Here is a 24908-nt window from a genome sequence, read left to right as displayed (position 1 = left end):
AATACAAATTTGTCACCTCACAACTTCTTATCTTTTCTTACTGGCTGTTTCTCCCCCCAAAAGAAAATTATCTTACGTCTATGGCAACTATAACAATCTGTCCACAATTTGTATTTTTTAAAATTTGTATGCAAGTGTGATTAAAAAAAAAGCAGGAACAAACTGTGCACAATCTGTATTGCAATTCCACCACCACCATCAACAAACCCTCCCCCCCATGACGTAATGTGAATGAAGGCTCAGTTCTGGATGCAGCCTTTGTGGTAGTGATATGAGCATTAGTGTTTACATTGAATTTGATCCATATTCATATTAACAATTCTTAATATTTTGAAGCAAATCTTTTCCATGGAGTCTTGAATTGCAGAACCTTCAGTTCTAAAATCCTATCACCCCTGCAGTATAGGAAGCTGGTTGAAGATGCGAAGGAAGAAGGATGTTTGTGCAGGAATGCTGGCTTAAGCGATTACTCTGAATAGCTTCCAGATAATAAGTCTTGTTGCTTAGCTTTTTTGCTAATTTAACATTGTTGGCAGCCACCCCAAAATCACTGGCACAGTTCTGATATAAGAAAGCAATAAAATGATTTTTGAATAATGTGTTTCAAAACTGCACACTGTATGTAAGGCTGTCTTTTCCTTTACTAGCATGGAGGGAAAGTCTCTTGGATACAGAAAATTAGACATTGTGATCCCAGTCAACCTGAAATTCCTTATTAAGCTAGCACTTTTTTTAAATTAGCGTTTAGGCTCTTCATTTGTACTGTTTAATTGCAGAAATACAGCAACTTTATCTTTCCCACTATCATCTACGAAGCTCACTTGTATGAAGGACTTTTCTGCAATAGAAGATCCTATTTGGATGAAGATGACCATCCATATGGAATTGATGTTGGGTTTGGGGGCAGATATTGTCTTTATCATATTGTTTCTACATATCTGTGGAGCATATGTCATCCTATTAATTATTCTGGATCTCTCTGCTTTTTTTAGTAGTGATTAGTTTCATTTACTGGAAACAAAAAGGTACATTTTTTCCCACATATGTGGCAGAAGTAGTATCAAGATTTTTAGTTCAGTGTATACCAATTATTCTTATAGGTTTTTTTTAATCTGCAATTTGCTTCCCTTGGTTTTTAATATTTACAAGAATCTTCAGAGTGAGTTGTCCAGAATTACAGAATGCAAAGTCATTAGTATGCATTTCTGAAATCATCAAGGCCGTAGAAATTCAAGTATTCTTTCATAAATCATAAAATAGAATGTATCATTAAATCTGCTTCATCTACCATTTTTTCTGTTTACTAGAGGAGCTGAATGAATATGTAAATTAAAATCTGCAGATGTTATCTTAAAATAAAGATGGGCAATTTGTGTCTCATTATATTTTGTTGAGCTACAGCTTCCATCAAGCCCGCATATTAATTCCTGAGGAATGATGAAAGTTGCAGGTTTCTTTCCCTTCCTTTAAAAAATGATCATATAGTTAGAAAGAATGCATGGCTGGCAGAGATAGTGTCTCCCAACAATCCTGAAGATATCAGTCTAAATAATTTGTGATTTTATTAACAATATACAGCATTTCTGAGAAGATCAAAATAAACACTGAAAAAGCTCAAAGCATGATAAAATCACGTAGGAACTTTTTATAGTGCTGGAAAGTTAGAAAATAAAAAGTTTAGGTACAGTTTTTCATCTTTGACAACATAAAGGATGTGGCTTATTACAAAATATTTGCCTTATTCATTTTATTTGCAGGCCCTTGAGGTTTTGACTTCCTCCATTGAGTATGGGTTGAATGACCTCAGAAAGGTAAGGATCTCACACTACAGTTTATTAATCCTGATCTAGGATTTTATAATCTATGAAAGCATGTGCCATGTAATTTAGTGGTATATACTGCAAGCAGTGGATACTGGCTTATTTGACTCAAAGACTGTAAGGTTTGTATCCTTATACTACTTTAGACACTTTGCTATTCTAGACTAGACTACAGCTCATTTAACCCAAATTCTTGAGATCCCTGCCTATGTAGAACTAATATAATGGTAGGATTTTCTACCGTTCCTCGCTATGAAAGAGAAATCTTGTAAGTACAGTATTGATATTGGCAGGAGAGAACCACATCTTGATTCAGCCCATTATCAAAATGTTCTGTCCTGTTATTTTTCTCCCTCAGTTTTGTCTGTTCCCAAGGTGTGCCATCCTACTATCTTCTTCCTGAAAGCCTAAGAAAATATTAAGTAAATTATTAAGATTTTGTAAGTAAATGGCAGAAAGAAAATAATCAAAGCAGTTTCTACCAGTAGGAAAGCGAGGTGATTTAATAAGAGCTTTTTCCCACTTGAACCCAATCTTGGCAAAAATCTGTCCTGGGAACATTCCCCCCCCTCCTGATTGAGTTATATCAGCTCAGATTTGGTACTGAGCACTGAGTGGAGCCAGCCTTAAGTCATCTTTAGCACAATGGAGGGGCCCCTTATTCTAGCACCTTCCAATGGCGCTCTCAAATCATTCAAAGACAGGCTTTGTCACTGGTTACCTCACAGAGACCAGATGATTGCAGTGACTTGAAACGGAGGCAATTTAAGCTGGACATGGCAGTGGGAATTTCACGCTGTTAATATCCTTTTCTGCCAGTTAAAGGATAGGGGGTTACTCAGCGGTGGGGAAAGGCCGCCTAGTAAGCGGAAGCCAAGCAAGGCCTGCATATAGAGGAAGGTCTTGTTGAAAAATTGTCATAGCTATGGTCTATTAGGCAGAAATGTAAGATTCAATGGTGGAGTTTAAACTGGACCTTCATTATAGGTGGATTTTTCATTAATTGGAACTTACATACTATTTGTTAAAACTCACAATACCTCTGACTTTAATAATTAATTGAAGCTTTGCGTATTGACAATATATTGTCACCGATATCAAAGAACCCAGGGAATTGCTGTGGGAACAGCATTAGGGAAGTCCTATAATCTAAATTAAAAAAATTAGAAATTCTACTTTGGAAACTGATAATCCTCTGTAAATGTGCACACACACACACACACACACACACACACACACAAATTAACTGCATGTGACTTGGAGGGAGCAGCACATATTGGCTACTTTCAGATTTGCATCAGTTGTATAAAAACAGCAGCAACTGTCACATTATTGATGGCACCACGGAGCTTTGGCACGGCAGCTGCTATTTAACACAGGAACTGCTGACATTGTAGAACCCTGTTCTGATGACATCATTAACATCTGTCCTATTTAGACAAATCTAATTTGGATAATTCCTATTATGTGAAGGCTTTGTGTCTCCCCATTTGGTCTGCTTCTATTTTGGACAAAATCCATATTCTCCCTCCAAGTATTTAGTTCTAGAGCTTTTTTTCTTTAAACCCTTAGCTACATTTAGCCAGTTTCCTGACAAATTGATAATCAGGTTCTTTTCTTTTTCCTTTCTCTTTTTTCTTTCCTATGTTTACACAATTCCAATTATAACATTCTGGAATTTTGGTTATTTTGTTTGTACAAACGTACTGAGTTAATAGTAGTGATGAAATATAGTCCAAATAGTTAGCCATCTCTTTGATCTTCTAGTTCCACCCTATTGGAATTTTTCCTCCTATTGAACTAGTATCTAATATAAAAGGTATAGACTTTCCTAGGAGTAATTTATTTATTTTATTTATTTATTTTAATTCCATTTATATCCCGCCCTTCTCCGAAGACTCAGGGCGGCTTACAAGCTTAGCAGTAGCCTTCATTCTATGTATATGCCTGCTTATTAGGGCTTTCACACACACCCCAAGCGGCATTATTACAAAGTCAGCTTATTGCCCCCAACAATCTGGGTCTTCATTTTACCTACCTGGGAAGGATGGAAGGCTGAGTCAACCTTGAGCCTGGTGGGATGCGAACCTGCACTAATTGCAGGCAGCTGGTGTTACTTAAGGAGGCATTAGCCCACTGCTCCACCAAGGCTCTAATCTGAAAGAAGCTCTAGTGCTGGTCTTTTCTCAGACTCTGATCAATCTCCTTCATAATATCTGTTATAATTTGCTTTGAATATCTTACTTTGTTCTGTGTTTGGTTCTTTTCCATTCTAAGCACCATTTTCAGTAGACCAAATAAAGGTCACTGGGATACGGTTACAAACATTGAGTGCTCTTATTTCTTATTTTAACCTATGGAAAAAGATACGGTCTTTTCCCCCCCTGTATAGGCCAACTTCAGAAGAAAAAAGTTATGCTGTATATAATGACACTGGGTGGGTTGCTATTGCACAGCAGAAATGGAAGGTCTCCTTTTTTTTGGCCAAATCTGGTTGGGTATTCACAAATAGTACCAGTTTTAATTTGTGTTAACTCACTGGGTGTTATACAGTGGAATAGTGCTTGTTCTCACATGCCTATGCACTTTACCCAATTGCCTAGCCAGGGGAGACAGCGCTTCTTATACTAACCTCATCATGGTTTAGAGCTTTTTCTCATCCGGTGCCAGTCCTATGGAATCAGCTTCTACCAGTTGTATACCTTCTGTTTGATCTGTCAGATTTTTAAAAGATACTAAAAATGTTTCTTTCTTATGGGCCTTTGTTATCCTGCTTTAGGCGTTATTTTTATGCAGTAAGATATAATAAACATTAAATGTAGTTTTAATGGTTGTTTTAAATCATATGGACCACTCAATTACTGAAGCTCTTTAATTGTGATTTTAAATTGGATGATAGTGAGATTGTGCCTTTTTGATGTTATGTTTTACTGTTTTGTTCTGCTAAGAGAACAAAGCAGATGCATCCAAATAACTAGAGTCATAGATGCATTTTTTATGCATCTGTAATCTAGTTATAGATATGTGAAAAGCGAACATACTGTATACTAGCAATACACCTACTATTGAAGAAGGGAAAAAAGAAACTAGTATTAATTCATGCTCACATTTCCCAAAAGTGAGAGAAAATTAATATCCCTTTGGACTAAGCAAACAACTCCAGATAATTATGGCAATATTAAAGTATTTTTCAATGATTGTAGCATATAATCCAATCTACCTGAAGACATTAGTACTTCATTCTGTTTCCCCTGTCCAGTTCTAGGAGATAAAGTGGAATTATGCAAACTCTTATGCCGGTGAAAGGAATTAATTCCATTTGCAAGAACTCTGACGTCAAGAGCCATGTACCCCTTACCCATTTTTCTCTATGCTTTCTGTTCTGGACATTGGTAGCTAGTATCTAGGATACTTAGAAATGTATAAGCTACAAAAGTGAACCTGAGAGTATATGTTTTTGATTGATTGTACAGTTATATTACCCATCCTCTTTTCAGTAAACAATACTACCAGAAAAGAAGCAAAAACTATTTTGTGAATGTGAATCCATGGATTTTTGAAGGGCTTGACACTGAATTGCAAAATATACCTTGGGGTTACCCTACATGCTCAGATTAGTTACATCCTGTGTCGGTGTGTTGCGCTTAGAGATGGCACTATGGAACTCTAAACTGTTAGCTCTTTTTTTATATACATAAATGATATATTTCCCCTTTTTATATTTAAGAAATATTAGAGCAACATATTACTTATGCCTTTTTATATATTAGTGTTGTAACTAACTCACTTGGGAGATTTCTGGGGAAACATAAAACATTCTGAGCTTTTTCTATTCCCTTGCATTTTTGTTATTACAAGTAAGAATATACATAGGCTTGAGAAAAATGCCTTTTATTAATAAGATTATATACATTTGAGAATGCATCTAAAGATGGTACTTTAACTGGTAGTGCTAATTTAGTTGATTTTCTTGCATATATCTGTGTGTATATATAGATAAGACATATTTTCTCAATTCTGTAACAGCGTGAGATTATTCAGAATTTCTCTGTCCTCTGAATAGGAGTAAACATATGTTCCCAGAAATAACACAGCAACAAAGACTCACAAAAGGATGGGAAAGCTGGATGAGAGAGCACTAGGTCTTGACTATTAACATGAATTAGTGACTTTTGGAGGGACTTTCTTAGGAAGAGAATAGAAGGAAAATCATGGAAATAAACAAAGGAGAAGTGACAGCTGACTAGGGACATAAACTTATCCATCTGCTTTCCAAAAGCTTGAAAGCCTAGGCACTGTTCACTGGGGAGTTGTCATAACCTGTCATTTCCTTGCTGACTTGATGATCCAAGAATAGCCTTATGTGACCATCGGGAGTTTTCCAATTGATACAAGTATCTTAGAATGTGGGAGTAGCAGGAAACTACATTTTGATGAGAACATATATTCAACAGAAGGTAGCTCACAAAGGCAAATAAGAAGGAATTAATGCCATGACCCTGGCAATTTGGAGGAAGTATTGAGTCTAGAATGTGGGAATTCTTGGAGATTAAACAAAAGGGAAAAAGATTTAGAAAATACGATGGTATGGACTTGAAGATTTTACCCAATATAATATTGTAATGCAAATATTAAAAATTTTGAGGGAACAGAAAAAAATGGAATAATAGTATCTACAAAGAGGAGAGAGAAAAGTAGAATTAGATAATTGTAAAGATTGCAGAGGGAAGAGCCATGTTGGTTTGTGGTAGCCAAAAATTAGAAGGAGTCTGGTGCCATCTTTTCAGTTTTATTAAAAATCATCACACTACAGTTCACTTCAGCACAGGCATGGAATAGCTAAAATGAAGTAGAATTTAAACTGGAATTATATAGGGGTAAAGGAGGAAGAAAACAGTGTGGTTATGCTCATGCGAGTTATTGGTGAATCAGATTGCAAATACCTTATCAATTAACAATTGTTAAAACCTACTGTGTTTGTTGAGATTTTCAGAGAAAACCTAAACCATTTGATGTATAGGAGTTCAGCAGTCTCTTGCTAAATATTATTGATGAAGTTTTTTGTTCCATAGTAGCTGCTCTGAGATCTGTAATGGAGCATCTGGGGAGATTAAAATGCTTTGCTATTATTTTGTCTTTGTTCTGATGTCAAACTTGGGCCTATTAATTATTTTATTTAAAGTCTGGCATGTTTGTCAGTTGTATCAAGTTAAATCCTATACCATTTTAGCTACTCCTTGTATCTGACAAAGTAAGCACTTCAAATATTTTTTATGCTAAAAATATAAATTACTCTCTAATTGTAAATGTGCCCATATGTGGCCCACTCTAGCTCCAGGATATCCCATATGTATACTTTTTAAAACTTGTTTCTTAAAATTCTGTTTGTTTCACTAATAAATATTTTAAAAATATCTTTATAGATACCAGGTAACAACTACTACACTACAGCTTTATTACTTCTTTCTGATTCAACCTCTCCTGTTTAACCCCCAGAGTTAAATAAACAAGAGCTGAAATGTTTGCACAGTCTGTTTAATTCCAGAGGGATTGAAGTTTCCCAGAAGCCTCAACTCTATCTCATTTTGTATAGATTCAGCATTTTGTAACTGCAACGTTAGCGAGCCCTTATTTGAAGATAAGTGAATATACTTTGGCAAGACAAATACAAGAACAAATTGAGGACACATTGATTTCTTTTACTACCAGTTTAATAAAAATAGGGGTAGCATGATACCAACAGCTGGTCCTGCTGATGAGCATTGCTGAATGCTTTGGAAAAGACATGAAAAACAGGTTTGGGGTTTATTGTAATCAAATAACTTCAATTGCTCTTCAACAGAAAGAAGACAAGCCGGTCAAATAAAATATCATAAATCATAGGAGCCAGCACTGAAGCATTAATCAATTCTCAATCACATTAATATGTTATAATTTATTAGGCAAAAAATACTTGGCAGCTAATTTGAAATCATGTTCCGTTTCCCAGGGCCAGCTAGAAAGAAAGTACAAATCTGTAGGGGCAATTGTAGCCTAAGGCATGGTACAACCAATGGATTATGCTACAATTCTTACAAATTTTGTTGGCCAATACCATGCTGGCTGGAGATGATGGGAGTTGTTACCTGCAACCAAAGAATGCTAAGGGTGGGAATATACTACCTCACATGATAAGCTTAGAAATATTATTCTGTTTCTATCAAGGGGAGGACGGGCAGGGTATGAAATACTGGGTTCATTAGTTTATCTGCCAATGCAGAGAGCCCACAGTGAACTGTGCAACTGGATATCACATCAAATCTTTTATCCCTGTGGTGTGCTTCTTAGCTCTTCTAAGAATTGGACAGTGAAAAGCATTAGTTACACTATCAATACTATTGTCCTTTAGAGATCTTAGAACAACAAACATACGGTCCCAGAGCATCCAGTCGGTAGTCAGCTCTCTTGCTTTATGGAGAAAATGTCTTTAAAAGATGGAGCTGAATTACACTGGGACTGAGATTCTTCCAAGGGAACAAGAAAAGAAGTATCAGTGAATTTTCTGGGGAGATGGCCGAGTTCCTCTTGCCCTTTGATTCTTAACACTAGCCTTGACTGATTTACAATCCAACCTGCTGGGAATTGGTGAGAATGTATGCTGCTTCCATTCCCCCCCACCCTCTCCCAGGGTTTCCCAGCAACATCTGAGTATGACTTTGAGTGAGTGGAACAGACAAGAGTGGAAGTAATCCCTGGTGTGAGAGCCAAACCCTTGCAGGTGTGCAAACGTTTGACAAAGAAACTATTTGCAGATCTTTCTCTACTGCCTTACGTACTTCTTGGGATTTTTCTGTATATCTTTCAGCTTCTTGTGCCACCCTGGAGTCCTAAAAAAAAGGTTAACCCTTTTGTTATGTGAAACTTTACATAGTGGGTTTGGGCCATGAACTAAAAATAATTAAATATCTTCTGGTTATTTAAGTAAAAACATCTAGCATTTCTTTGGTTTAACATACTGTAAATGATGAGATTGATATTAATGCAGTTTCTAATCCCATATGGAGCAAGATGAGCAGCCATATTACCTAATGGTAAAAAAACCAGGAATCTAGTAGTAGTACCTTTTCAATCAACACATTCTATCAGAAGGCATAACCTTTTGCAATTTCATCAGAGGCATTACAACTACTAATTGCTAAGATACTTGCAATGTGTCTCACCTGTAGCTTTCACTTTCCTAACCAACCTGTCTCCTGCATTTCCCACCCCCACCCCAATTTAACCTATAAATCAATCTAACCCTTCTATGCGTCTGATGAAGCTAATGCTGCAGCTCATGAAAGCTATTAATAAAATTGTTAGTCTGAAAACAGGCCATCAAGCCTTTTTTTTTTGCCATCGTAGACTAACACAGCTATCCATTTACAATGTCTACTTAATTATCAAATGTTACTCATGTCCAAAAGGGCAGTCAATAGTACATGACAAAACACTGTCATGTTATTGCCAAGAAAACTGTATGGTTTTATCCCTGAAGTCACAAGGATTCAGCTCAGATCAAGTTGCTGTCAAGTCATCATGGGGGAAATTTTGCCATTCCATTATGCATGAATAGGATGCCCGGAGAGAACATCCAGATGCAACCGTAGCTTCATTCCATACAGCATTAACCTCAGGCTTCCTCCTTCCGTTATATATATTCAAGATGGACAGTATTTGATATTTTATTGTTATGTATGTGTAGGGGTGTGGGTGTGGGTCTATACATATGTTGTATGTAGTACGCTTTAGGTGTGTGTCATGTATGTATTTCACTTTGAGAGCGGGCAACTAAATTTCATTTTTGATGTGTGCCATTGTGCCCACAGTAAAAAATGACAATAAAGATTATCTTACCTAAGTGGGCTGCTATTCATTTTTATTTCAGAAGATGTTTTCTTAATGATTGTGAGAGTACCTTAGTTCATCTTATACGCTGTGTAAAATAAAATGAAACAGGCCACCATATGTGAATCCAGGCACTGTGATTTTACTTGTGGGTTTTTCAACATCTTGTGAACATTAAAGAGTTCTTCCTCTGAATTGTTCTAAGAAGCAAGCTAGTTCAGTTGCCAGGCCCAGCAGTCATGGATGGAGCTGTAATTTGTTATCCATGAACATAATCAACGTGTCTCAAAATGATCAATTCGCTATCTAGAACAGGGGTGTCAAACTCAATTTCATTGAGGGCCGCATCAGCATTGCGGTTGCCCTCAGGGGGCCTGGTGGGTATGGCCAGGGTGGGCGTGGCCTACTGGGTGGCCGTGGCTAGAGTGCGTATGGCCTGGGTGGGCGTGGCCAGCTCTACATCATTGGTATCAAGGGTGCCTATGGGGGCCTGGGCAGGAGTGGGACAGATCTGAGGGTCTCTGGCAGAAGGAGGGTCTCTGGGCCAGGGCCAAGGCAGTGGGGGCCGTTCCCTCACTGTTTCCAGGATGGCTTCGCGGGCCACATGAAACCACTTCGCTGGCCGGATCGGGCCCCCGGGCCTTGTGTTTGACATGTCTGATCTAGAAGAATATATGGCAGCACAGATTACCAGTGGCTAGTTATATGAAAGAGATAAGATAGAAGACCATGTATATTTCAAGACTATTGTTTTCAGCTTTTTACAATATCTTTTTAACAGTATCTGTTCTGATCTACTTGGTATAACTTTGGCATGACAAGAATTGTCCCATATTTTTTTTTATTTACCGGGAAAAGTTAGTAACCCTTAAAGGCCAAATAGGTGAGGAACATTCTGCTCTGTTAAGCTAGGGAGTGATGGGTTACTCTAAGGCTTCGTTCATTATTGGAATCACTGGTGGTGGAAAGCCTCCTTTATTACACTCGTGTGACCATCAGGCACTCTGCTTCTGCTTTTAGTCTCCAATTTTGAAGACTCTTGAATGAAATACTTCATTGAATTGAATTATTTGGCCATGTGTGATTAGACACACAATGAACTCGTCTCCGGTACAAAAGCATTCAGTGTTACATGCAAAGCAACAAGATAAACAACAACAATAAAAGGGGGAGTAAAGAAGTAAAAAAAAATGACTGAGGGAATGTTCACTTTCTGGAAGGGAAGAAAGGAAAGAAAGCGTCTTCTTTTAATTCTGGAGAGGAAGAAGGCAATAACCATAAAGATTCGAAGTTCCTTTTTTTCCCCATGAAAGGGATGACACGAAGTAGAATGATGGGGGCTCACCAAATGGGGTTGAGGGAAGGGGGGTTGAACCGGGTACCCTTTATAAAATTTCAATTTGTAAAACAGTACTAAGTCCTGTCTTGTATTTCCACAACCAAGCATGTCCTAGTAAAAATTCCTTTTGGACTAGAACTAAGACGTGGATTGGGGTGGGTCCTGACAGTGTGATGACGTGTGAACCAAGCTCCCTTATCTAGGCACTATCCAGACCCAAACATGCTTGACTTTAGCAAGCCTGTTACATTATATGCTTCCAGGACAAGCCCTGTATAATAGCTTAAGATAGGTTAGTATGGCAAAAGGCATTTTGAGGTCATTTACTTTTATACTGCATACTTATGGCTTATATTGTTTATATAGTTTTACTTAAGAATCACAGTAATACATTTGTTTCTGACTTATCGCCCTCACTGTAGAGTTAGTAAGTTGAACAGAAAGACTGCATTTCTTCTGTGTGAGGGAATCCATTAGGCCAGCGGCCCCCAACCTTTTGGGCACCAGGGACTGTTTTTGTGGAGAGAGGTTTTTCCGTGGACTAGAGGGGGCGCGGTTTCAGGTGCTGCCTGCATTCCGCAAATGGGGCTTCGCTTGTTTGAGTGGACCGGTGCCAGTCCACGGACCGTGGTTTGGGGAGCCCTGCATTAGGCAAACGGCGTGCAACACTCCTGGCCTTCATGGTAGACCTTGTGGGTGTGGTTTGTTTTCACTCACTATCTTTCCTTTCAAATTGTCTTAGAAGAAACATATTAATACAAATTATAAATAGGAGATGGTTTTATATTAAAAATATTTCACCCGTAGGTCTAGTCTACAGAATTGGCATGATAGTTAAGAATAATCAGGAATGTTCACTATAAATTTTGTCTTTAGAACGAAGAGGAAAGTGCAAAAAGATTGAAGTAGAAGTGAAAGAAGTCATAATGTTGTCACGGATGTCAGCTATGGTTTCTAATCAATAGGATTTTCTAATCCTTTCATCTTAATTAGCCTGGATAAACCAAAGCAGATACAAATAGTTGGTTCATATCCAATCAACTCTTCTCTGCATGTAATTGATTGCACCTCAGTACAAAAAAAAATCCCCAAGGATTTCCAGGAATTATATTAAGTACCCTAAATCATATGCATGTTTCAAAGGCCCCCTAATTAGCTCTGATTTATCAAACTAGAAGCTTGAAGCTCAGATGCTTCCTCTAAGTCACATGAGTGAGAAGGGAAGCTAAAATCAGGATCATGAACGTCAGTCAGGGGGAAGGTGTGATCTTTTCCCTCTGTGTGACATCTTTTCCACAATTTCAGATTATTACTTTCTATACTTCCTAAGTATATTCTTTCCACTATTACTGGAATTCAATTTCCATGAAACTGAAGACAAATTCTGAAATTTTTCTCATCCATTTGCTGAGAATTAGATTTGGGCATGAAGGAACAGCCCTGCAGATTTGGGAAGGCTATTTTAAGAACAGAGAGTAGCTTGTTCATGTTTTGTGTCATGGATTTTTTTTTAAAAAAAAATAAAAATCTATCCCCTTTTTTAAAGAGATACTCTTCATTGTCTGAGGTGCTCTTGGGCAGACATAACAGAGATCCCATTAATCCGTTTAACTGAGAACTGACACAAATCTTTGCTATGGTTTTTCCCAATAACAACTTTTGGAAGTATACAGTGTCTTTGGTCCACAAATTCAAGTTGCTCCTTGTCTATGAGTCAGCAGCTGCACAGAGCTGGCTGGGGCCCATGTGCTTTGTGGCAATTTCCTGGCAGACTCATCACTTTTCTTATCTTCCAAGCTTTTGCTTTCGGAAGAATAATTTCCTGTTCCAGAGCTAGAATAGAATAACAGTAGTGTTAGAGGAATGCAGATTGCCGTTCCCATGAAGTGCAGGGGGTTATCAGAATGTTATTTTTAGACAATGTCATCAACAAAACCAGACTGAAGGGGGGGGAAAGCTAAATAAACAAACTAACATTCCTAAGATAGTAGGGTAAATCCATTAGAGCTCCCACAATTGATACAGCAAGCGTTTACAAACCTGCAATAATTCTATTTATCTTTTGACTCTTAAAGAATGTTTATTTTTTTAAAGTAAAAACTCTGTGTTTTTATTCCATGTGCAAATTTGCTCTCAGAGTCTAAAGAGGATCGTGTGGTTAGCTTTGATGATTGCAAGTAGAAGAAAGTTTGGTGCTTATATGTAACCACATTTCAGTTCTCGTTAATGTATATCTGAGAATTAAAGAAACAAAAAACTCCGAGGATTTTCAGGAGTTTGATGATTTATACAATATTGGAGACTGGCTGTTGATGATCCAAGGGTCAAAGTCAAAGTTTGATTCCTAATTCCAGAAGAGGAATGATGTGGAGATTAGCATGAGGGAAAGCATTCTGTGTATGCTCTGAGGTACTGTTGAATATTAGTTCACATTAAGCACTGAAGTTGAGAATTTCTTGTCTATCTTTCTGTTGGGAAGAACATACTTCATTTTCAGTAAGAAGGAATAGTTGTGGTACAATATAAAGGCCTGAATTCTGTTTTGTAAAGCTGTCGTGTCATACAGTTCTGTTTAATATGTGATTTTTTTTAAAAAAAGGAGGAACACTTTTTTTCATCTATGCCAGGCATGTCAAACTCGCAACGTCATGTGATGTCACGTGACATATCACAACTTTTTCCCCATTGCCGGCAATGGGGTGGGCATGTTTTCAGCATGACGCATCCGGCCCACGGGCCAGCAGTTTGACATGTCTGATCTATGCACTTACTGCATTATAACAGGGCTATTGGGGTAAAACTCTATGGTAGAGATTTGACTGTAGTCTAGCTTGTGATGATGCCAATCCAGCAAATTGCAGTTTTTTCATTGAAAAGTGGTTAGCACAATTGTGGCAACTGACTACCTGAAGCCAGCTGGTATGTTTGAATTAAAATTGTGAAAGAATCAGACATGCTTGTTGCATTTTTATATCTGAAGATTTAATACAAGGATGGGGAAAATTTTCAGTCTTAGCTTCATGGGTAACCTTCTGGATGTCATATGATACTGATGACTAGTGTCATCTTTAGATAATCACTTTACATTCAGCTCAGAAGTGCAACAAACTGTTTCCTGCCTATCATCAGAACAGGCAAGGAGGGAAGGGAGACTTCAGAAACAGGAACTTAAAAATGTCATGTCTTCCAACATCTTTTCTCCCTGTTCAGCAGTTGAGTAATGGAGGAAATGATTCTGTAGACTAGAAAAAAAAATAGATGGAAAAAGTAGGTAAAAATGTATTGCAGGTATATGGGAAGGGCCCCTGGCCATGAATGGTCCCACTTCATTATTTCAAATGGTCTAAGAACATGAAAAGACATTCGTTCTAGGTGGGCCAGCCATATCTCTCCTGGAAAAAATGAAAACGCAACCTTTTCTTCAAGTTTGCCTTCAGCATCCTGATATTTAAGTGGGATAAGTGGGATCTATAGCAAAGCGCAGCAGGGTGGATTTCTCCTATTTAGAGTTCTAGCCAGCCAATATTCTACATTTAATTTTAATTTCCCCCCACTTTTCATTTCTCATTCCTCAGTTATTAGTATTCTAAGCCTGTTCAGTGTACTAATTCCTCACTAATCTGTTTGGATTAACTGTATCAGAGATGCTTGCCTTCTCGGGACGTTTTTCTTCTTCCTACTGTTTTCTGCTTTTCCCCAAGCATGCTGATACACACTATACTATAGTAGCAGTATTTTGGCTGTATATATCATAATTATCACTTGCAATTACTTTTAGAGGTCCAATTTCTGTCGCTGAGGGAGCATGGTAACTACCCCAAATGAGGTGGTTTAATAGAATTTCCAAACATAATGGATTAGCCATGTGTTTTTGCTCTCCCAGGCTCTGGGGTTAGATTTTCCCAGAGGGAGAAATGTGATCTGAACAACACATACATTGAAATGTCCTCATCATACCATTGGGAACACATACCTTGACTACTGGGCTTACTTCAGCTAATCTATAACTCATCACTAAAGAACTGCAAATAGATAACATATTGCAGGTATGCAAGAAAGAAGGAAAAATATTAGTAATCCAGCATACTGGGAGGAAGCAATGCATAGGAAGAATGTTATCAGCCGTGTAATCTGGGCTACTTGTTATGATAATGGAATGTGGGCATGTTTGGGCAAAGGACTTTAGGAAATAGAGGAGGCAATGACTCCCCAGTTCAGAATACAGGGGAGTAATTCTTATAACAATCCATTTAGTGACCATTCAAATTTAGAATGGCGTTGAAAAAAATGACTTATGACCATTTTTCACAGTTACAACCTTTGTGGCATCCCCATGATCATGTGATCAAAGTTCAGATGCTTGGCAGTTGGTTTATACTTATGACTATTGCTGTGTATCGGGGTCATGCGATCGCCTTTGCCAGCCTTTTGACAAGCAAAGTCAATGGGGAAGCCAGATTCACTTAACAGCCGGGTTACTAACTGATCAGTTGCAGTGATTCGCTTAACAACTGTGGCACAAAAGGTCGTAAAATGGGGCAAAGCTCACTTAAGAAATGTTTCACTTAACAACAGAAATTGTGGGCTTGATTGTGGTCGTAGGTTGAGGTCTACCTGTACTACCTAAGGAGAAAAGAGTTGTTAGTGGAAAAGTGAGGCAAGAAAGAGATTGGAGTTGCATAGAGTCATCTGCTTTGAGTCCATCCCTTCCCCTGGAAGCTGGCTGAGTCCCAGACTTGGGGATGGGTGGGAAGGAGGTGAGATCATCTAAACTCAATTACCACGTGGCAGGCAAGGGAACCTCCCTGTACTACATTCCTGAATGGTGAGTCTAGCATGACTTCAGATATCCAAGTTAACTGTTCTTTATCATGTCTGTTCCCCTAAAAAGTGTATTCTCAGCTCTCTATAAGTGCGCCATCCAAAATACATCATGTCAAGCTATAAAATGAGACTTCTGTGTAGCTTGGTGCCCCTTGCTATTAAAAGAGATAAATAGATCTCTACCAGAGATAAACCCATCATTTTAGAATCAAACAACAGCTGGAGGGGATAATTACAATTTTGGGGAAAAGATGTAGCTACTTTAAGAACAGTGACCCCAAATGGCTTTCATTTCTCCTTTGGATCAAAGCACTACATGTATATGTATTGTATAATTTATTTATTGTTCTTGAAAATCAGCCGATAACTGTAGGTCTTTTGTCAGCACAGAATAGCTGGTTCTCTTGCAAAAATGATCTGTATGAGCATCTTTACAGCTCTGCTGCTTCTTTCTAGGCTTGGCATTGCTGTTGCAAGACCCCCCAGTCATTCTTTGCCTCTTACTGCCTGTTTATACCTGCATGGCAGTTGTTTATATATATATGATGTGTACTCTGAACTGTTCAGAAACCATTTTCCTTTTCAGAGCTCCAGAATAAGTTGCAAAGTGGGAAAAAGAAGAATAAATGTCTAGGAGTAACAATGTCCAAGTTTGCATTATATATACACTTTTTGCATATGGTTCTTTCCCCTATCCCCATCCCTTCACCACTTTGATCAAACAGCTTGTGCAACATCAGAAGTAGGAGCATGGGATGTGGAATAGTGCATATCACTGACAAACAAGGCCTCACAGATTTAGTCAAGGGCTGATGACTAAAGGCTGAGGGCTATAATTTTGATGCTCCAGAAAATTACTATAATTAAACTATTCTCGTTGCACCTTAAAAGGTTCCTGTGAAAGCAGATTTTGTACCCCCATTTATAGCTATTAAAGAAGCATTCTGCAATTTTCTGTTATGTATGCGTAAACATTTATGTTGGAAAAGCTGATTTCTCAAAGAATTTCATAAATGAAAAATAAATTAGGGCCACATAAATAAGTACTTTATAACAAAATTACAACATATTTCTGTTTTTGCTTATTTTGTGGAAAAAAACTTTTCTACACCTGTTGAACCCCCTTTTTTACATCTATCAAAGGATTCCAATCTACTTTTGTATATACCTACCTACCTACATTCTGTGCTCAGCTGCAGACCCATAACAACTTAGTTTGCTGTTGTCACCAAATTCATATTTCTAACTCTACTTTTCACATGGAGTCATGGATTGAACCAGATCTCATCTCTGAATGTTTCACATTCAGTTCAGCCTTGTTTTGAACACTTTGTCCCTGCTCTATTTAGCTGTATTAACTATTGTTGACTGTTCCATAATAGTAACTGTCTACTACCCTCATGTCTGTGTCTCTGCTAAAGGCTTTACACCAGGGGGCTCCAAACTGGGCAACTTTAAGACTTGTGGACTTTAACTCCCAGAAAAGCTGGCTGAGGAATTCTGGAAATTGAAGTCCACAAGTCTTAAAGTAGCCAAGGTTGAGGACCCCTGCTTTACACATTATGGTATTGTGTAATTTATCCTATCTTCTGAGCAGTAATGCTGCTGAATATCCTTCTTGGATACTCTTTGCCCATACTCATCCCTCAGAGTTAATTATTACCTCTTATAGTCCTACTGGCTGTGTTGCAGCCCATGTGACGCTGTGTTTCGTTAGGCCTGTTTGAACAAGGATGAAATGAAAGAATATGGATTAGAATATAGATTTACAGTCACGGGTTAAGAAGGCACAGGACTAGTGATGGGATTCAGCCAGTTCGCACCACTTTGGCAGAACCGGTAGCTAATTTTTTGTTGCCAGAATGGACTTCCGGAAGCGACATTGACACAGAGAACCAGTTGTTCACATATTTGAATCCTACCACTGCACAGGACAATAGAATTTCTGTACTTTTAATTGTACAGAAACCATTAATTAATTAATGATAAATTAATAACTGTGGTTGTGAAAAAAGGTATTCTTGTTGAAGTTTCTCTTAAAAGAGTTTCTTTTTGAAACTGATGATAGCATGATTCATTATGATTATAATCCCATTCTTCCCAATTGGATATTGTATGTTGAACTTCAAATTCCATGAGCGCCGACTCCTTGGCCATACTGGTTTTGGATTATGGTAGCTGAAGGCCAGTGTAGTGGGCACCATCCTGGAGAAGGAGATGGAACCATTGCACTTGGTTTCTTCTACATCATTCATAATTCTATAACAAGGATTTTTTTCATTCTCTTTTTTTAACTCTTTTTTTTCTGCTGTGAGCACATCAGAAGTGTTGCTATGGATACATGCATAATGCTTGCTAGCAGACGTAAGGAACTATAACACAAAGTGGGAATTATGGTTTTTTTATATAAAGCAGCCAAAATCACAATGTGCCTATCAAAGAGTTCATCCATTGGAAGCTTGTCAGTGCCCTTAAAAAACAATGAGATGCAGTTTGGGTAATATTAATATCAGCAACAGTAATAATGCTAATAAAAAGTTTGGGAAAACATTACATACCTCATTTTGAACTACCAAATACGATGAGTGGGTGCACATATTGCTGTAACATATTCTGGTTTTTGATAACTGTCAAATATCCTCATTTATTCTTGAGTGCTTTCTGATCTTAAGCTGAAGTGGCTGCTATACATTTTGTTAGGTTAACATATTCCATCTTTTATTGAAGCAATAAGTTTTCACATTTACGACTCTTTTTTTAATTCAACTGAAACACTGGGGGAAACTGCTAGTAAATGCATTTCATGTGTACTGATCCTGTCTTCAGAAGGTTGTCTGCTGCAACGAGCGAGGAAGTTACCAGTGCTAACTAACAAAAACTATGTTCTTTGTATATAAAATATTCCAAGTTCATTTCCAGCATCCTCAAGATGGACCAGTAAAGTTCCTTATCTAAAATCCTAATGATTAGCTAGCTAATGGTAGAGTTGAAGGAAAAGTCTTCACCAGAATCCAGTCCAAGCCGGGAATAAACAACATGGCGACTGCTTTAGAAAGAAGGTTGCAGTTTATTGAAGAGGAGAGCCAGACAGAAAGATGGCTCTGGAAGAAAAGAGAGCCCACATGTAGTAGGGAGTAGGTTTTATACCCTCTTGGGCTTTTGTTTAGAGTTGTTTCCTGTTCCTGTTTGAGGCTTTGTATTTCCTGTGTCATGTATTTTGACCTGAGTCTGAGTGTGCCCCTTTGACATCTGTGGGTTAATCCTATTATGTCCTGTTTTAGAGTTTGGGCGGGGTATTAGATTTTAGGTATCTTTGTCTTCCTAAGCTTCTAGCTGGACGGCGCCAACCTTCCTGAATGGATTATTACATCTGCATTTCTACAGAGCTGGTTTCTGCTTGGGGAGATGGGGCTATTGAGAAAAACTGGGCATGCTTTTCTATCTCTTTAAGATCCTTGGAGGAAATATAATATTCTGCCCTTTTAATATTTTCTTCTGTGGGGGGGGGGCTGACTTCCCAAAGTAGCAAATCAAATCCATACATTTAGTTTACAGTATGCTGCGGTGAAAATTGGTTTAATTGAATAAAATATGATTAGGTTAACAGTGAGCATGTCATGTGACTACAGTTGCATTCACATGTTATACTTACCTATGACAAATTTAACCACAATTTATAGAATGAATTTTTGATTATGGTAAAATATACTGAACCATAAGCTAACTGCATAAGCTGAGTTCATATATCATATTAGATTATACCATGAATTGTTTGGTTTTAGGATAATATAGTGCATGAATAAGAATTAGGGTATATTCAAAACATGGTTAAATGTTTTTTAAAAAGGCATATGAACCCAGCCGCAATACATACCATATTGATAGAGTTTACAATTTGCTATGACATATTTCAAATTATTACATGTTTGATACACGTGAGATAGAACTATCTACATCATTTGTTCTTTTATGAATTGCAGAATAGAATGTTGCACTTCTTTTGTCAAAGTAATTTATAAGTGTTTATGGTAAACTCCAAATATTCATAAAGCTCTGGAAGAGGTTTGATTCCCCCCCCTCCATTTAAGTAGTCAAATCCAATCCTTTATAGTATTGGGACAGCTCATGTTTATTTAACACATTCTGTTAACAATAGATGGGGAAAGTCACTAAGTTGTTTTGCAATCTGTTTTGCCCTGAGTTATTGGAACTCCAAAGGGATAGAAGATGTGAATGCAGCTTCCAAGATTAAAATAAATGCTTTGCCTTCAGGCCCCTTCCCAGTTCTCATTGTTGGAATAAATAGAAGGAGTGGCTTTGGCAGCTGTATTGTAGCTCTTGTTTCCAAAGCAGAAAAACATCTAGTCTACAAGTAATGAAATAGAGATGTAAATAAGCAATTTATTGGATAGTAAGTTTCATTTCAAATAGCTTTACATAGAATCCACATGACTGTTGAATATGTTTCCTTGATGTCAACAAGGCTCAATATTGCTAATAATATAGATAATTTGGGAAACAGTAGCTGATGGGGGCAGGAATATATGAACATTTCCATCTGTTGCTTTCTTTTTTTTCCAGATCTGATGCAACTCTTTAAGATTTCAGGGGCAGATTAGGAATTTTACTAGACATGGAAAATAGGAATCTGATATATTCATTGTAGCTATCCCTAAAATGATATCAAGCATCTCAGGAAAGATTGTTGAAACACAGTTGGGAGGACTGTACAATAGCAGCATCCCCAAAGCTCATCTCTTTAACCCTTCGTTAAAGTGTTAATGTGACTTAACAACTTTGTACTTGAAGAAGAGTGATCCTTGCAATAGTACACAAAATTGCCATTCTGCCTCTTCCCTCCCAAAATTAGGACTGATCCAAGACATAAAACCTGATTGGACAGGTCTCACTGAGTAGGACTTTCCTTTCTTTTCAAGCCAAGTCTCAGTGACACATGCTGGGTCTGCCCTCTTGTCCTTGAGTAAATCATGAAGTTTTATTGCAGCCAGATCTGGCATTCAAAAGCATCAACTTTTGCCCAGTTGTTCAGCTGCCTGGATCTTGAGGTGAGACTGGAAAGCCAGGCAACAGACTGGCAGTAAATTTGTAGTCTCTCTTCCTCAGGCATTTCTCATTGTATTTTTCCCTGTTCAATGACCTTTCACCTCCTTGGTGTTCTTTCATCAGTACTATTTTTTTTCATTATCCAGAATCAAGAAAGCTGAAATGGGGAAGAGATTTTAACTTCACTTCCTGACCGACCATGTTCCAGTAACCATTATTTACTGTTGGTCCTCTCTTTTATCGTCCCCTACTTAAGAACAGATTACATTTTGTTCGCAAATTCAACAAGCTTAAAAATATGCACAGTGCACTTCTTGCCTTGCATGGGTGGTGGTCTAGGGGGCCTTAGGTATGTGGCGTGCTAGAAACTGGCCATTTCCTACTTTCTCCCAAATTCCTATCTTCTCTCACTGCTGCCAAGGGTTTGCTGGGCCCGATATGTGGTGGCTTGTGTGGGGTGATAACTTCGCTGTGTGCAGCTCCAATCTAAGGCTCATAGGGTCGGGAAAGAGCAGGAAGAGGTTGTTTTTGGTGTGTTGCGCATTATATATATATAATGCACGCAAAGCTGGTCCCCCCCCTGCTCTGACTTTTGGGTGTGCACAGTTTCTGTAACAATTTGCAACCCAAAAGCTCCTAGTAATGTCTGAACTTAAATTAGTGAAAGTGGAAAATAGATTGACAATGAGAGTTCATAGGAATAACTTTTTTCTATTTGTACTGCAGAGTGAATAAGACCCAACGTGATTCAGCAAAGGCTAATTTTGACTTCTTCCACATCACATTACAGGGGACTGTCTTTTAAAATGATCAGGATCCCACTGTTGAGCTATAATGAGTCACACATATGCAGTAGTTGGCATTGCTAATAACGGTGGGTGGGTGGTTATTCTGTACCTGGGGAAACCCCCAAAAGCCATATAATCCTCTGCACTCATTTCTTTTCCAATCCACTGGTACTCTGCTCATTAACAGAACAATATTTATAGCTATGAAGTCAGAAACTGCAAGTAGGGGTGAAAAGTCAAATGAAATTCTACAAAAAGTTTCAATAGCAAGAGGTGAATGAGTGCAAAATTGCGTCTACTTCCATAAATGAATAAACAGCATATGATTCTGTAAGAAGACTAGCCTTCTGGTCCAAGATCTGCTTTTTTTCAGCCTTTCTGTTATCATTGCAAACTGAGTAAGCATTCATAATCTGGCTCCAGATGGCAAAAGAAAACCAAAACCAAGCTAGGACAGGTCTGGATAAAAAAATATTTTCTTTTATATTTTCCAGTCAAGGGTAAACCCATGTTCATCTTTCTTAAAATTCACAATGTGAAATGTTTTAAATTTATTAACATGCAAAGCCTAGGGAATAAATGAGAAACTATACGCTGCTCTTATAGAAACATTTATATATGGCTATTGGCATACAGCTGATGAACTGGGATCTGTGAACAAGTCACATAAAGTATTTGTTTTGGTCAGCTTCCTCGGTAATACTACAAGAAGTAGCTCTCAGCTAGCAGTGAAAAAATTTCAGTTTGAAAGAGACTCCAGAACAGAGGCAACACTCAGAACTGGATTTCAAAGCAGAAATGTGAATCCCCCATTCCACCATAAAAAGATGAAAACACCCCCCCACCCCTGCATGAAAGTAAAATATATTGCAATTTTGAAGCAGTAAGAAATGTGATGCTCGCCAAATGTTGTTGAACTACAGCTCTCAAGTTGCCTTGCTATTAGTTAGGGTTGCTGGGAGAAAGCCTTTGCTTTCCTATCCCTCTTGTATGAGTCCTTACTACAGCAATACACATCTGATTGATTCTCAGTCTCTTTTATTTCAGCTATGCATTGAATTCATCAAAGACACACTAAAAGTGAACCAAGCAGGTGAGGCCTTTCAGGTAAGTTGTGATATTCCAAGGTTTGCCCATATAGCAGTCCCTGAATCTCTTTAAGGATAGAAGCAGGAGATCTTTCCCAGACAACCAATGCTACAGACATTGGCATCTGTCTATTTCCACACAGATTCCTGTTGTTAGGCTGAATTCAAAGGCATGCAATACCTTAATTGGTAAAACACCTGAAATCATGTCAACTATGGACAGACAGCAGTGGTAGAACTCTTCATCACAGACTACATATGTTGAGCAATTAGCATGGAAAGACAAGCACTAGCAAACTTGCAATTAATCACCTTTCCTGATAACGCGTGATGAGTAAGCATTGCCTCCATCCTACCAGTTGGATGGGGAAAGAGAATAATGTTGAAATGTATTGATATGTAGATTAGCAGACAAGCAAACAAGCAAATACTGTTGAAAGGAAAAATGCTGTAAGACAGATTTGTTCACCTAATAGTGAGGCCATATGGTCTGAAGGTTTTTATACATAGTAACTAGAGCTTGAATTGCTCCCATAATTCAACTATCTGACAACTACTACAGCTCACAAAACAGGGAATGCCATGGCATGCCCAATACTATTTGTGTCATTGCATTCTGGACCAGCCACAGCTTCCAAGAGGACTTTCAGATAGTCCCATGTAGAATGCATTGCAACAATCCACACGTGTTTGAGGCATGAGTGTCTGCCTGGAGAGCCCAGGAATGGGAGCAGCTACTTTATAGGATGAAGCTTTGCAAAGCCTCCAGCTTTCCTAATACTAGCTACTAATTGCTTTTCAAGGAGGAGCTGTAAGTCTAGGAATGTTTCCAAATTGTGTACAGATCCTGAATAGGGAACAGCAGCCCTATTAATGACTAAAGAGTCTTGGTGTTGTAGTGGTTTAGAATGCAGTATTGCAGGCCAACTCTGCCCACAGCCTGGAGTTTGATCCTAATGGGGTTCAGGGTTACCCCAGCCTTCCATCTTTCCGAGGTCGGTAAAATGATTACCAGATTGTTAAGGACAATATGCTGACACTGTTTACCCCCCAGAGAGTGCTGTAAAGCATTATAGGGTGGTGTATAAGTCTAAATGTTATTGCTAAAGATGGACTTTCTTTAAAATCAGGTGATGTAGATCAGGGCTTTTCAACCTTTTCACCCATTGTACCACTTTTAGGAAATGGCAACATCCGAGTACCACCAGTCGCCTAGCAAGGTGTCAAAAACTTGATGACCCCCCCCAAAAAAGGAAAAAAGTGATGAAGGACAGGTAGTCCTCAACTTACAACAGTTTGCTTAGTGACTGTTCGAATTTACAATGGTACTGAAAAAAGTGCCCCCCAAGCCACAGCCGAGCAAGACACCTGCCTGCCTGCCCGGCACCGCTCTTCCTCCTGTCCGAGGTTTTCATTGTGAGCATTTCTGTTGAGGATTGGCAGTGGGGGTGGGGGGGTGTTTGGTTTTTATACCCTCTGTCTGCTGGGTGGTTGCAGCAGGTTTTGGTCACTTCACATGACCCTGGGATACTGTGACCATCATATGAATCAGTTGCCAAGCATCTGAATGTAAATCACAAGACCCTGGAGATGCTGCAACATTCCAGCTGATCGGTGCTTCTTATGGCCTCAGCAGAAGCGCCAGGATCAGTGCCGAGCTCCAGCTGGAGCCTGGTGCTGATCCTGGCGTTTCCGCTGAGCCCTGACAGCCCTGCAGCTCCAGCCATCTCTCGCTGCCACCGGTTCAGCTCATTCCCCTCCCCTGCTACCACTTTTCTAGGATGGTCGCGTACCACCTGCCAGGTGCCAATGTACCACAGGTGGTACCCGTACCACTGGTTGAAAAGCCCTGGTCTAGATATCCAGTTACTTGGTATTGCTAAGGCTGAATTTGAGTCTGTTCCTTCCCATCCAGACCCTTACAGTCTCCAGCCATTTTGGACAATAAATGAATTGGTATATAAAGACTAGATGATGGAATGGAATGGAACTAAACAGAGGCTACTTTTGCTTTCTGGTAAATGCGTCTGTTTACCAGAAGATTCTTATTATAGCTATTGCAGTTCTTTTAACTCTGAGGGAAAAAGCTGAATTGTTGGTAAAATATCTGGAAAAACAG

General features: G+C 38.5%; 1 protein-coding gene across 1 annotated transcript in view; it reads left to right on the top strand.

Moving 5' to 3' along the window:
- Positions 1 to 24908, top strand: part of BTBD19 (BTB domain containing 19) — a gene marked incomplete at both ends in the record, with an annotated part of 40952 nt that overhangs the window by 5917 nt on the left and 10127 nt on the right. Inside the window, 2 exons of the mRNA XM_083357982.1 lie at positions 1758 to 1811; positions 22749 to 22808. Of these exons, the coding sequence (XP_083214108.1) occupies positions 1758 to 1811; positions 22749 to 22808 (114 nt within the window). The remainder of the gene's footprint in view (positions 1 to 1757; positions 1812 to 22748; positions 22809 to 24908) is intronic.

The sequence above is a fragment of the Vipera ursinii genome (genome assembly GCF_947247035.1).
Source record: "Vipera ursinii genome assembly, chromosome: 3".
In the NCBI taxonomy this organism is placed as follows: domain Eukaryota; kingdom Metazoa; phylum Chordata; class Lepidosauria; order Squamata; family Viperidae; genus Vipera; species Vipera ursinii.
Note: the sequence above shows the minus strand (reverse complement) of the source record. Positions and strands in the feature narration are given on the sequence as shown.